The sequence below is a fragment of the Sinohyriopsis cumingii genome, chromosome 5 (genome assembly GCF_028554795.1).
Source record: "Sinohyriopsis cumingii isolate HCF-2022 chromosome 5, ASM2855479v2, whole genome shotgun sequence".
Lineage (NCBI taxonomy): Eukaryota > Metazoa > Mollusca > Bivalvia > Unionida > Unionidae > Sinohyriopsis > Sinohyriopsis cumingii.
In genome coordinates, this window is record NC_142965.1 from 98,284,464 (window position 1) to 98,300,159 (window position 15,696).

The window sequence follows — 15,696 nt, forward strand, 5'->3', positions numbered from 1 at the left end:
GAATGCCTATTTAATATTTGGGGAAACCCTATAATTCTAAATCAAGCAGTAAGGCAGATATTCGGAAATCCAAACATAAGCAAGACAATTTGAAATACGTAGTGTGTAAAATATGCTATATGAGCATCATATAATAAATATTGGTTATACAGTCAGTTAACTGCCACAGATTTCAATTGGATGTAATAAATACTTATTACACTGTCAGTCAACTGCCACAGATTTCATATTGGATGTAATAAATACTTATTACACTGTCAGTCAACTGCCACAGATTTCATATTGGATGTAATAAATACTGGTTACACTGTCAGTCAACTGCCACAGATTTCATATTGGATGTAATAAATACTGGTTATACAGTCAGTCAACTGCCACAGATTTCATACTGGATGTAATAAATACTGGTTACACTGTCAGTCAGTTGCCATAGATTTCATATTGGATGTAATAAATACTGGTTACACTGTCAGTCAACTGCCACAGATTTCATATTGGATGTAATAAATACTGGTTACACTGTCAGTCAACTGCCACAGATTTCATATTGGATGTAATAAATACTGGTTATACAGTCAGTCAGCTGTCACAGATTTCATATTGGATGTAATAAATACTGGTTATACAGTTAGGTTTTACTTCTTAGTGTCACCATTGATATTTATATCATGACATAATGATTATAACATTAATAAATACTATCATTATGTATTATCAGATATTGATTCATAATGTGATCTATCATATTATATTATGATGTAATAGTTATAACATTAATAAATACTATCATTATGTATTATCAGATATTGATTCATAATGTGATCTATCATATTATACTATGATGTAATAGTTATAACATTTATAAATACTATCATCATGTATTATCAGATATTGATTCATAATGTGATCTATCATATTATACTATGATGTAATAGTTATAACACTGATAACTGTTATCATTATGTCATAAAAGGTACAATGATGTTCATAAATTCTCAAGTTCTTGAATACAGTATTCTTGTCAACATTTATTGCATTTAAAAAATTTCTTTGATGTATACTCAACATTTAACACATTAACCCCTTGAGCTTTTTGTCATTTTTGCCTGAAAATCAAGTAGGAAACACATTTTGAAAGTTATTTCTGAATAGACTCGAAAACACCGAATCCCCAGTCATCTTTCAGTAACATACTGCCTAGTTGTGTTAGAAACACCGTTTTTCATTGGCTATTTGACTCGTGCATGAGCAAAAGGGTAAAAGTTGGAGTTCTTTTTTTTCCTTCTTTTTTTTTGTTAAACAGAGCCATTATTTTTGCATGGAGACCACTCTTTATTCTAAATGCCCATCTTATCCTACTTTTTGCAAAGGCTAATCTGTCTGTTTGCAGTTCTTACTGGTTTGCTTTAGATCTGAGACCAAAATGTATAAAATCCGGACACAAAATCGGATTTCAACCATGGGCGAATTTTGGGTTAAAAAAGTAGGGTCCAAAAAATGAGGTTTTTCTACCTGTATTTTGTAGTGCAACTAGATATTCCAGATTATTTGGTATCATTGTAGAGCTACATCTGTCTACCTTTCTATAATACCACCCACTTTAGTGTATCATGCATGACCATGACGCTACAGAGCTCGGCAGTAGGCTACTACTTCCTGCCCTGTAAAGTCGTCGCTAGGGGTTAATGTGTTAAAGAAACACATAGTAATATAACATCCTGATATGGAAATATAATGAGTCAGTATATTTTGAAGAAAATTAATTGATACAATTTAAACAAGGAAATTGATCTATGACATCTCATGGAAACTTTGAATGGGGTGAAAGGGTTCCATATAGACACACTCATAAGTCAAGTTCAACTGCAAGCTGCACAGACCCAGATCTGCCATCACATAATGGACTGGTAAATCTGGGCCTATGCGTTTTGTTGGAAGTAATCAGTAGAACAATCACCATCGGTCATGATCTGCTAGCACATTATGTGATGACAGGTCAGGGTCTGTATTGTTTGTAGTTGGACCCAACTTATGAGCACATACAGTTTTGATGAAGATAAGTGGGTCTGTGTTCATCATCAAAATTTTTGTGTTGACATTATTTTTAATTTTGCAGTTGAGTATATATTGTGTAGAAAGCCTTACTTGATCTTTGTTTTTACATGTGATTTCATAAAAATTCCTGGCTTCATAGGTGAATAAAGTTCACCAATGGGTCAGATTTTACTTTTATCAAATGGATAGCAAATTACTTTACAAATGAACTTGTACATACTGCAAACTCAGAAATACACATATTCATTAGAGGTGGACAGTATTACATGTGTACTTTTTGACTGCAGTATTAGTTTCCGGTGGTACATACCATAGTACTTTGTGACTGTACCAGTACATAAATAGTTTCCATCAGTAAGGAAGTTTTATTGGTTCCCAGCTCTATTATTCATGAAGTATTACTTTTTGTTTTTATTGCTAACAAATATTGCAACATGTAATCCATCACCAAAATTAGCACAGTATATTGCATGTTAAACTTAGAAGTATGATGCCATGAAACTGTATTTCCACAAAACTCTGTCCCCCATCCCCATCCCAGAATAGATCAGGTCATATGTTCAGTAACTGTTTTTTAGTTTATATTACTCTGTTCATGATAAATATATTGCTTACCATCTTGATATAATAAAATCATTTTCTTTCAGCCATCCTACCTTCAGCAGTTCACTGTGATTGCAGACTACAATGCTGTTGATGATGTAGAGATCAGTCTAAGAGAGGGAGATATTGTGGAAATTCTCAAAACTGGATCAACAGGCTGGTGGTTAGTTAGCAATCTGATGACTAATGAGGAGGGATGGGTCCCAGCCAACTTCCTTGAACATTCACCAAGAGCTGAGTCAAGGTCATATGTTTCCATGTCCAGCATGGGTAAGTATCAAATGGTCATGGTCACATATTGCATTGTCTTAAGTCAATAAGATACCTTAAACTGTCACTAAGTACACGGTCAAGACCACATGTCTGTCACTTTTATACTATATCTTGTTGTATTTCATTGTTATATTCATTTGGAAGGGTTTATTTTCAGACAGTTTTTGTGGAGTTTTCCAGTCTTAGCTCTGCTGCTGATGGACGGAAAGAGCTTATGGATGGTGCTACTATTTTTAGTACTCCAAAACTACTTGGATGATTGCCATGAAACTTTTCACACATTCATTCCAAGGTCACTTGGTGTTAATGAAAATGGTGCCACTTGGACATCCAATATGACCGCCATAACAGCCATCTTGAAAATCTTGTTACCACTTTTTCTAAATGGATGGTTGTATCAACATGGGGTTTTCGTTAAAAGACTTTTTATGATTTCTAGTTGGTCCAAAATGGGATGTCTAGTATAGCCATCTTGAACATTTGATTGAGCTACTTCTTCTGAATGGAAAGTTATTTTGACAAGGATTGTTCACCAGAGGACTTTGTATGATGAGTAGTTGGTACTAAATGAAAATGGTGTCTATCTGTTGTCCAGTATGGCCATTTCAGCAACCATCTTGAAAATTTGGTTATGATATACAGTTGATCCTAAATGAAAATTATGTCAATCATACATCCAATATGGCTGCCAAGATGGCTGTCTTGACATTTTGCTGTCATTACCTCCCCTGAATGGATGGTCATATTGACATGGGAGTTTCACCAACAGACTTACAATAATGTCTGCTAAGCTCTGAATGAAAATGGTGTAAATATGACACAGCCATGTCTATTACAGCATCTAATCTGAAAACTTTGTTATCACTGAAGAACACTAGAGATGGTTTCAACTCTCAGGAGTTCAAAGAAAGTGGATTTTTCTTGAATTCCTGAAAATTCTTTTATCCCAGTAGAGTAACATTTTGAGAACTTTACTTTTAATTGACACCACATAGCCATTATTCTGCTTAAGTGTCAGTGGGAGCCAGTCACATTGAACTCTCATCAAGTACAGGGTAAAAGTGTCAGTGTGAGCCAGTCACATTGAACCCTCATCAAGTACAGGGTGAAAGTGTCAGTGGGAGCCAGTCGCATTGAACCCTCATCAAGTACTGGGTCAAAGTGTCAGTGGGAGTCAGTCACATTGAAGCCAAATCAAGTACAGGGTAAAAGTGTCAGTGTGAGCCAGTCACATAGAAACCTCATCAAGTACAGGGTCAAAGTGTCAGTGGGAGCCATCACATTAAAACCTGAACAAGAATATGGTCAAACTCGGGGGTCTCTTTATCCAGTAAGACTGAATCTCAACAAAGGCCAAAATTATATTGTACGTGTCGAGGCCCATGAAAACTGATGTTTTGCTCATTGTTCCAAAATATTTACATTAGGTTGTCATGATTAAATACAAGGTATTATTAGGAAAGGTTAGGTTTGTTGTAAGTTATGAAAACATCTTAACCTGTTGAATCACCTTTTCAGTGAAAACTGTGACATGTTATTTGTTATATTCCCATATACAGTAATTCTTAATTTGAAACTGGTTTTAATTGAAATGGATTTGCATGAAGTATTTGCATTTTGAAGCATATAGACCTGTTTTTCTTTACAGGCTCAGGAAATGCTGCTGATCACATGACCAGCCATTCAAGTTTGACCAGTGGTTATAGTGCTAATAGTCCTGTAGATGAGACAACAGTTTAGCTAAAGTACAGAGGCAGATTCTTTTTAATGTCAACAGACATTTACACAGAGTTGACATAGATCTGTGCTGACAGATTGTGTGTAAGAGTACCACAGTGTTATGAGATTTTCCTTGGTGTCAGTAAAGAGCTTTTCTTCAGTGTCAGTAAAGACCTGCAACAGTACTATAACAAACTGTATTGAGTGATGAAGACCAGCCACAGAGCCATGACAGATCGTATTGAGTGATGAAGACCAGTCACAGAGCCATGACAGATTTTCCTTAGTGTTAGTAAAGAGAGCTTTTTCTTCAGTGTCATTAAAGACCTACAGCAGTTCTTGGGTGATGAAGACGTAGCTAATATATCATCATGTCACATTTCCAAGAGTGTCATAATCAGTAAATAGTATTGTCATGACAGTTCCTCTTAATTTTGGATATAGAGATACTTTGCTGTCATCACATATTTCACCACATTTGAGTTTGTGGTCAGTACGAATTTTCTGAAGTGTCGGTCAAGGGCTGCATTTGTGTTGCAACAGATTTCCTCCATGTTAGTTACAAGCTGTAGTGATGTGACAGATGTCAGTAGATAGCTACTGAAATGTCATCATATATCTTACTACTTATTAGCAGAAAGGTACTGTGAAGTCATGACAGATTGTTCAGAGTAATGGTAAAGATCATTTGTCAGGACATTATTTTTGGTGTCAGGACACATCAGACATGAAGTCAAGACAGACATGTTTTATTGTCAGAATGCTTATTGGCCATGACAGATTTTCTTCAGTGTTAACACAGATCAATCTCATTGTTGCAAAGATTAACTGCTAAGTCAAAACAGCTCAATAATTACAAATTATTGAGTTTGTATTGTTCGATATTGTGGGTGAGACCTAACTATAATGAGGTGAGTTTGTCAGTCCTACATACTTTGCATAAGACCAAAGTATCCAACAGCACAAACAGTTTAAAATATTTTTCATACACCTCCATTTGTTCAGTAATAAATTGAATATAAACTGTCTTTCCAAAACTTAAAGTAATTACATGTTTGAAGAGAAATTTTCTTTCAATTTCTTTCATGACAGAATTGACATTAGTTTTACATACTATTGCTTCATGGTAGACCTGTTATCATATCATCTTGCTAGCAACAAACTTACTGTGTCCTACATGTGCTTGTGAACACCCAGTACCATACATACACGCTTAAAAGACAAGTCCAATTGCAAACTGCACAGACCCAGATCTACCATTGCATTATGCACTGGCATATCTTTGGTCTTTGCAGTTTGTTAGGAGTAATCATTAGAATAACATAGACCCTGATCTGCTGATGGTGCGTTATGCTACAGCAGATCAGGATCTTTGTTGTTTGCAGTTTGACTCAAGTTACAAGTGAGTGTATATTGCCTGATACCATCCAGTAATTGGTAAATTTTCTGAATCATCACATGCAGTACATTTGCATAGGAAACCAAGTGACAGGTACACAATAATTACGGCTTTCAGTATCAATAAAAAAAAATGCAAAATTTAAATCACTATCATTTGGTAAAATAACTTTGGGCATTTGTGAGATCTTTTCCTTGAGAATGTGATCATTTATTGAACTTGATATAATATAGACACTATAGTTCTTGTTTAATTGATCTGCAGTTTATGGCTCAATGGGATTGATTGTGGTATTTGAATTTCCAGTATAGTTCTTGTTTACTTGATCTGCAGTTTATGGCTCAATGGGACTGATTGTGGTATTTGAATTTCCAGATAGGATACAGTGAATGTTTACCAGTATACATTTATTGGACATGATATGGCATGGATAGTTTGGTTATTTATTGGGTGGTGAACAGTTATGGCTCAGTGGGACTGACTGTGTTATATGAAATTAATGGACATAATGTGGTAAATGTATACCAGTATGAATTTATTGAATATGATGTGGTATGAATATTATTGTTATTTATTGGGTAGTGAACAGTTATGGTTCAATGGAGTTGACTGTGCTATGTGAAATTAATGGACATGATATGGCAAATGTATACCAATATGCATTTATTGGATATGATAATTAGGGTATATCTTTAACATTAATTCACCATAGTTTTTTTAAGTGTGCATAAACATGATATTGTTAATAGATGTATGAAGATTTAGTATGATGAGAATAAAAGGAGCTTTATATATACTAAGACTAAAGATATTTTATACACTGTCATCATTTGTATTGCAATGCAGCTGTAATACCAGTACAAAATGTATCAAAGCCGAGTTATCTGATAACTTGTATACACTACACAATAATAATTTATTTAAGAACTGGAGTTATGAGTTTGGAGATTATTTCTGCCAGTTCACTTCAAGGTTATAGCAGTGTAACAATTGACAGTGCGACTTGAAGTCAACATAAATGTAACAGAATACTCAAATGCAGTAACATAGTGTTACACTGAAATTCCATAATGGTGACTAGATAAATGTGCATTCTTACATTCCAGCAAATAAAATGTACTTACCATATTTGCTCAAGTACAAGGTGCATTCATCTGTGAGACAGTATAGACCCTAATCTGCTGTCAAATAATGTGCTAACAGGTCAGGGTCTGTGATCAATCGGAATGTCCTTAACCTTTTCTGCTGCATGCTGGAAAGTTACTTCAGATGTAAGTACTGGCTATGTTGAATAACTACCCTTAAGCCTATGGTTGTTTCTATGCCTGAATAACTTTTTTGACATCATATGACATTGATGATATATCATTACCAATTGCAAAGTATGTAGTGATTTGAAGCTATTGAAACTGAATGATTTCTATTTTTTTTATTCAGAGATTTTAGGAATAACATTGAAAATTATAAGTGCACATATTTTTTCATTGATTGTTAAAACAGGATCAAATATTATTTTTGGTATATATCTTTTTCTGCAGATCTTTTCTGTCCACATTTTGTAAATATTAAGTTGGATACCTCCCATCCTGTTTCATATATCCAAAGTTTTTTGACTTGCATCAGAATGAGCTGAGGATGTTCTGAACAGCCTGTGCAGTTTGCTTCTTAAGATAACAAACAAATAGCGTAGACTTCATCACATTATCTGATGTCAGGTCTGGGTTTATAGCAGTCACAGTTGAGCATGCAATATGCATCGCACTGATCTTACTCATTCAGAATACATCCCTGCCATAATGATGCTTTAATCCTGTGTCAGCTAATCCGAAGTTCATGCTCTTCATGGATTAGTGCACAAGAACCTTGACTGGGTCCCATTGTTGTTCCTTTTGAATACAATGAAAACCCACTAAAACAAAAGGAACCAGACTAAATGTGGAGGCTCAGATGCATTGCACTGTGATGTCATTGGAATATTACAAGGTCTGCTCATGTGCTGCTTCAAACCATCATTTGTCATGGTTTCCATTCATTGAAAGTAAAGAATCATTGGAATTTTTCTCATTTGTGTTATACAAACTTTTCAGAATCTGCACCAGAGACACATTAGAGTGAATATAAAAGCAAGTGCAATCGAAATTAAGTGTTATTAAGTTATCAGAAGTTATGATTTTCACCAGCTTTTGCATTTCCAGCAAATATGTTGATATTTTTTATGTTTGTTCATATATGGTAACTGTATTGGATTGACTATTTTGGATAATTGCTGTTAAAAAGGTATGTTTTCTTAACATTACAAATGAGTGTTCATATGGATCAAAAAGTCACTTTTACCTATAGCACATTGATCTAATTTTTTATTTCATACTGAGAATGGGGTTAGTCAATGTTCAATGATAATGCTGCATTTATCTTTGTTTTGTGATAATAATGTTTAAAACCCAACCCATCTCGATACATTTTTAGAATTTAATTGTGAGAATTTAAAATGAGTGAAACTATATATTTATTTGGTTCCATAGATTGGAGAATATAATGATTTATTTAAAATCCTACAATTTTATTTATAAGATAAATTATGTTAATATTTTTTACTAACATGTTAAGTTTGTTGTATGATGAATTATATAGTTGCCAGCCATTTCATATACATGTCAGATCCAAATGCAAACTGCATACACCCAGATTTGCTGTTGCATAGTACACTGGCAGATCTGAGTCTATACCAGGCATAAGCAACTTTGTCCAGCACATGGGTCAAATAAGTGATTTTTAAAGCCACACTGTATGATGTAAATTAATGGATAAAACCAGGTCACAGACTGAATTTAGCCCATCCTAGGTTTATACAGTTTCTACTAAATGATGAGTAAAACAAGCAACATAGAACCTAATCTGCTGGAGCTTTATGTGATGGCAGATCAGGGTCTATGTTGTCTGCAGCTGGACTTGACTTATAAGCAGTTATAGACGATATGTATAATTTTTCTGAAATAACAGTATGTAAAGTTAAGGGTCCAACAGATCCACAGATATTGAAACTATTGTGATTCATTCTGACGAAGCAAATGTAGATCATCCGATAGATCAACCAATCTTGAAACTATAACGATTCATTCTGACAAAGTAAATGTAGATCATCCAATAGATCAACCAATCTTGAAACTATAACGATTCATTCTGACAAAGTAAATGTAGATCATCCAACAGATCAACCAATCTTGAAACTATAACGATTCATTCTGACAAAGCGGTAAATTGAAATGGTAAGATTCCATTGCATTATTAGCAAGTTATGATGTAAAGAATTCAGATGTTTAGTGTCATTATTTATCCATTTGGTAATAGCTTTGCTGCTGAAATTTTTAACATGCAGGTTATTAGAAAGTGGCTTTTGATTGAGAAAAAGATACATGAGCTTTCAAATAAAATATTGCTGCAAATATCCTTTAAAAATCTCTAAAATGTTAAATAAAATATATGGCATATTTATTCTATCAATGTTTATATTAAATCAGTTTGTATAACTTAAGAATGATAAACCTGTACATTCCTAGTGGTTGTTGTTTAAAACATTTATTCTGTGTAAAGTTGCAATATTATAGTACACTGTAAGACATGATAATTTAAATGAATGTACACGTATTCTTTTTACTAAATCTGAGAAATTCTGTGATACAGCGAGTTTTATTCCTGTTATTAGGTGTAAATTTTTATGACTTGTTATCAAGTTCTTATTGCAAGTGTTTTAAAGTAATTTTATCTTTAGATCGTGTTTGCTTTTTTGTTCATTTCAACTTTGCCTTTTATCCTTAAAATATACTTAAAGTTTAGACATTTTAATGAATGTTATAAATCATGTGAAGAGGTTCTATGTTTTGGTCTGTCAGCTGTGAAAAATTACTCAAATTTATGACCATTATAGGTATGTTATTCTATTCTTACTGTTTGTTATGTGTATATTATTCTTTTTTCGTCATTTTCATAGGCAGCTTTTGAATCTTGTAAATTATCATTACTGTGGCATATTGTTAAATCAATGGCTAATTTAGCTGTCTATATGTTAAGGATGGTTGCTGGTGACAAATTAATGCTTACCACAAAATTTGTATCATTATGTCAGCATGTCAGTTGTTACAAATCGGTAATAAAGAGTTAGAAATTAATATGAGAGATTGGAAAAATTAATATGAGAGATTGGAAATTATTATGATTTAATTACAACATTGTTTTTACTAACAAATGATGAAAGGAACATATCTAAATCCATTGTATGGAAATAACATTATTGAAACAACTAAAACCAAAAAAAACCCAACAAATGATGAAAAGAAGACATCTGAATGCCATATACAGAAATAACATTAGTGAAAAATAAATAAAAAGAACATATCTAGATGCATTGTATGGAAATAACATTAATGGAAAATTTAAACAAAACATGATGAAAAAAATAACTAAATGCATTGTATGGAAATAACATTAATTGAAAATTTAAACAAAACACAATGAAAAGAGTATATCTGCATGCATTGTATGGAAATAATATTAATGGAAAATTTAAACAAAACATGAAGAAAAGAACAAAACTAAATGCATTGTATGGAAATAACATTGATGGAAAATTTAAACAAAACATGAGGAAAAAAAATAACTAAATGCATTGTATGGAAATAACATTATTCAGACAACTAAAACAAAAAAAGACCCCAACAAATGATGAAAAGAAGATATCTGAATGCCATGTACAGAAATAACATTAGTGAAAAATAAAAAAAAAAACATATCTAAATGCATTGTATGGAAATAACATCAATGGAATATTTAAACAAAACACGATGAAAAGTACATAACTAAATGCATTGTATGGAAATAACATTAATGGAAACTTGAAACAAAACACGATGAAAAGTACATAACTAAATGCATTGTATGGAAAAAACATTAATGGAAAATTTAAACAAAACACAATGAAAGAGTATATCTGCATGCATTATATGGAAATAATATTAATGGAAAATTTAAACAAAACATGATGAAAAGAACATATCTAAATGCATTCTACAGAAACAACTGTATTGAAAAATAAGAAGAAAAAATGCATCACGTGGAAATAGCATTAAAAGATAAAAACAAATTATGTAAAGAACATACATATCTAGATGCAATATATGGAAATAATATTATTGACAAATAAAAAAGAAATTATATAAAAAACATATCTAAATGCATTATACAGAAATAACATTACTGAAAAATAAAAAAATGATGAAAAGAACATACATGTATCTAAAAAGAGTGTATGCAATAACATTTAAAAAATAAGAAGAAAAAAACCCACAAGATTTTGAAAAAAAGGTGAAATTTGTATAATTATAAATTTTTTTACCAACTCTAAATGTGCAAAATATGTTATAATTATTATAAATGTACTAGCTTAACTGTTCTTCCCCAGGTCTTTGCTTTAATACAAAAGATATCTCAGAAAAATGCTTTCACCAACAGCATACATTTATTGAGCGAGAAGAATATGCCTTTTAATTAGGAAATATTTTTTATATTTCTGCATACATGTGATAAAAAATTTGTACCGATATAGGGCAGTGGGGTTAAATTATATACTTTTCTATGCAGTTATTTAATGGCAGATACTGTGGAGAACCAAGTACAATACAAGACATTAGGTTCTCAGCATTTCTTATGGCCCTTGGCAATGTAAAAGTCTGGGTTTGTATTTTGTATTGTTATGGCCTTGACAGTGTAAAAATCTGGGTTTGTATTTTGAATTGTTATGGCCCTTGGCAACGTAAAAATCTGGGTTTTGTGTTGTTTCCTTGTTTTGGCCCTTGACAATGTAAAAATCTGGGTTTTGTGTTGTTTCATTGCTATGGTCTTTGGTATTGTAAAGATCCGTGTTCTTTTCTTTATTGTTATGGCCCTTGGAAATGTAAAAATCTGGGTTTTGTAAACAATTAAAAACAAGTAAGATTCACCAGCAATCATCCTCAACACCAGTTGTCTGTACTGATTTGGATTAATTTAATCTCACAAATGTTTTCAGGTAGTTCCAGCTTTCTTTTTTCTGATTGTAATTTTCTCTAAATGCCAACCCAAGCATTCAACCAATTTTATTAACTTATCTTACAAGGCAACTGCTTCCGGTTCCATTTCAAGTCATGTGACATTGAATACTTCATTAAAAGTTAAAGTCTTTATTGGTAAGTAATATCATTCAGTTCTGATAGTTTCTTTCACAAGTTCTATCCTTGTTGCATTTTTCAAAGCAATGTAGCATACTGGAATTACATAAGATTACATAATTATATATGGGATAGCGAGATGAGTTCTTCGATTCTTTTACATAAGGATGGGCTTTGGCAGGAATAACATCTTCCAATTTTTAAATAATATGACTGAATTCAGTAATAATGAATATATAGTCTAATATCTCATATTTTAAAACCGTTTCCATGGTTTATGGGTGTTCAGTATTTGTGTTCTTAGTTAGGCAATATGTGACACATTACTTTTGTGTTATTATTTCAGTTATTTGTTAACATCTTCTTCCCAAAATTACCCGCATTTAAATGAGTCACAAATATAATTAACAGCTGAGGAATAATTGTTACATTTCAGTCAGAATGTCTGCTTTACTGTGTATTTATTTAATTTAGTTTGTTCTTGTATTAGATTGTAATTGACTGATCTGTGACATTTTGGAACCCATTCATTGGATATAATGTCAATTTTTAATGCAAGATGGCCCAAAATAAAAAAAAATAAATGGTATTGTTGCCTTTTTGTGCTTACATCAGAAAAAGTATCACATTTCTTTGATTGATTTTATTTTTATGGCACACCAGCACTGTTAGGCTATTTGGCACCATACAAAAGGTTATATGTAGGATCATTTGAAAGTGGTAAAAGGTTTCATATCGACCAGTGATATAAAACCAAAAGAGTTGAAGGTAAAACAACAAGATGGTAACAGTATAAAATAAAGCTTCCCGAACAACAGGGAATGTAAATGGTGTATGTGAATAAAGACATGAAAAGGTATTGAAAATAAGGGACGGAATATACATTACATAAAACTGCTCAAGGTGATGGCATAAAAGTCACAGTTTAGAATAGATGTTTGATTTCTGCACAAAAAATTGATGTGCCATTTGGTAAGCTTGTGCGTTTTTCATTAACAAAGGCTGCAGCAGCCTTTTCCTCATCTTTTGATCCGTCGGTATAAAGTTTTGTATAATTTTTAAATTCGGTGAGGAATTCATGATAAGAATTGTGAAAGATGGAAGAGTTTGTCTCAGATTTTGTTTCCATGGTGAAGTGTAAAAAGTACATTTGGTTGTTTATGTAGCCAGGGAGGTGTTTCGGAGACAAACGCTTTCTGAAGTTTAGAAAGATTAATTTTGATACTGTCAAGGGTGGATGATATTCTAATGCCAAAGGAAGTTATGGCATTTGGTTTATTTTCGTATATGGTTTTGTATTTGGTTTGAAAAACAGCTGAAAAAGAAGGGTTCAGAGCATTCAATTTTCATTTGAGAGCATACTGTGCAGAAAGCATTTCTCTATGATGTGATAAAGGTGGTTTGTTCGCTTCAGCGAGAAGGCTTTCACACAGGAATGTCTTAAATGCTCACAGAGTCTTATTCCCTGATGATGAATTGGGTCAAGCATTTGTTGCTGAACCATAAACAACGCAACCATAGTCCTGTTGGAGCGAATAAACGTTCTATATAAATTGAGGATGACTTTTCTATCAGCACCCCAGTCAGTGTGCGTTACTACTTTAAGTAGATGTAGAGATTCTAAGTATTTAGCTTTCAAGTTCTTTAGGTGTGGAATAAAAGTCAGTTTCCTGTCTAAGATAATACCTAAAAACTTTGTTTCCTCAACAACTGGAATAGGTGTTCCATCCAGCACGAGTTTAGGTTCGTCATGATGTCTTCGTAACTGACAGAAATGCATACATACCATTTTTGATTTCGAGAATTTGAAACCATTAGTACTGGCCCAATTTTGAATCTTGTTTATATTTTGCTGTAGTTGTCTTTCGATTGTATGCATGTGCTTGATGGATAACATATTAGAAAATCATCAACATAATGTGAGCAATCCACACCAGGAGCCAAACACTTGGTGATTCTATTAATTTTGATGTTGAAAAGCGTCACAGACAAAATGCTGCCCTGGGGCACACCCATCTCTTGCTTGTGCAGATCTGAGAGGGTAGAGCCCACTCGTACTTTAAATTCTCTGTCTGAGAGAAAGTTTGATATGAAAGAGGGCAGACGGCCTTTTAGACCTAGATCGTGGAGGTCATTTAGTATATCATACTACCATGTCGTGTCATAGGCCTTTTCTAAATCGAAGAAAATCGTTACTAAATGTTCTTTCTTGACAAATGCGTCACAAATAAATGTTTCCAGTCTAACCAGATGATCACTGGTACTCTGTCCATAACGAAACCCACTTTGGAATGGAGATATTACATTGTTTGTTTCTAGGCACCCTACAAGCCAAGAATTGATCATTCGTTCCATTGTTTTGCACACACAGCTTGTGAGTGCAAAAGGTCGATAGTTGGTAGGATCTTCGCCATCTTTACCTGGTTTGGGAACTGGTATTACTATTGCTTCTTTCCAGATCTTAGGTAGATTACCAGCAATCCATAAATCATTGAAGAGTTTCAGAAGAGATGTTAATGACGATTCTGGAAGGTGTTTTAAAAACTGATCATGTATTTTGTCAGGCCCAGCGGATGTATCATGGGCCTTGTCTAAAGCCTCCATAAGCTCTGATAGTGAGAACAGTTGGTTATAACTTTCCGAGTTGTTGGATGTAAATTTTAAACGTGACTTTTCTTTTTGAGTTTTCAATTTTTGGAAGGCTTCTGAATAATTAGATGATGAGGAATATTTAGAAAATGTGTCAGCAAGAACATTTATGTCATGTTTTGAACTAAAATTGTTTTTGTTCAGTTTCAGATGTCGGAGAGAATTGTTTTTTTTCTCTTTCCGTTTATTTTGCGGATCGTTTCCCAAACTTTCTTAGTAGAGGAACGAGAGTTTAAAGAAGAAACATATTTCTTTTATGATGCTCGTATACTTTCTTTGATTTTGCGGTGAGCTTTAGCCCGGAGAATACGATATTTACTTAAATTTTCGGGTGTCGGATGATTTTTTCAAGGCTTCTCGGCGTTGTCTAATGGCTTCCTTACATTCCTTAGTGAACCAAGGTTTTGGGGTTCTTTTACATTTTGGTGAGGACTTGGGGATAGATTCTTCTGCAATCTCTAATAATATAAATGTAAAATGCTGAATAGGATCATTAGCATTGAAAACTGTATCCTCATTCAGCCTAGTTTTACAGAGTGTTTCAAACTTAGCCCAGTTGGCCTTCTTTATATTCCATTGTGGAATTGCATCATAGAGTTAATATTTTCAAGGAATATTGGAAAGTGATCACTGCTGTGAAGGTCATCAGCAACCTTCCATTCATAGTCCAAAAGCAGCAAAGAAGAACATATTGTCAAACAGATACGTGTATGTACCCGTTCGTGGGTGTAAATATGTCGGTGATTTGGTGTTATATAGACACAAATCGTGTCTGGAAATGAAGTCTTCTATTTTGTG

General features: G+C 33.2%; 1 protein-coding gene across 3 annotated transcripts in view; it reads left to right on the forward strand.

Annotated features, from left to right (window-relative positions):
- LOC149799844 (guanine nucleotide exchange factor DBS-like) overlaps positions 1–12,838 on the forward strand; it is a 202,679-nt gene extending 189,841 nt beyond the window's left edge. For all 3 annotated transcript variants that reach the window (XM_089959262.1, XM_089959263.1, XM_089959265.1), the window contains 2 exons: positions 2,703–2,928; positions 4,580–12,838. In XM_089959262.1, the coding sequence (XP_089815388.1) occupies positions 2,703–2,928; positions 4,580–4,671 (318 nt within the window). In that variant the 3' untranslated portion in view covers positions 4,672–12,838. The remainder of the gene's footprint in view (positions 1–2,702; positions 2,929–4,579) is intronic.
- Positions 12,839–15,696: the final 2,858 nt, after the last annotated feature.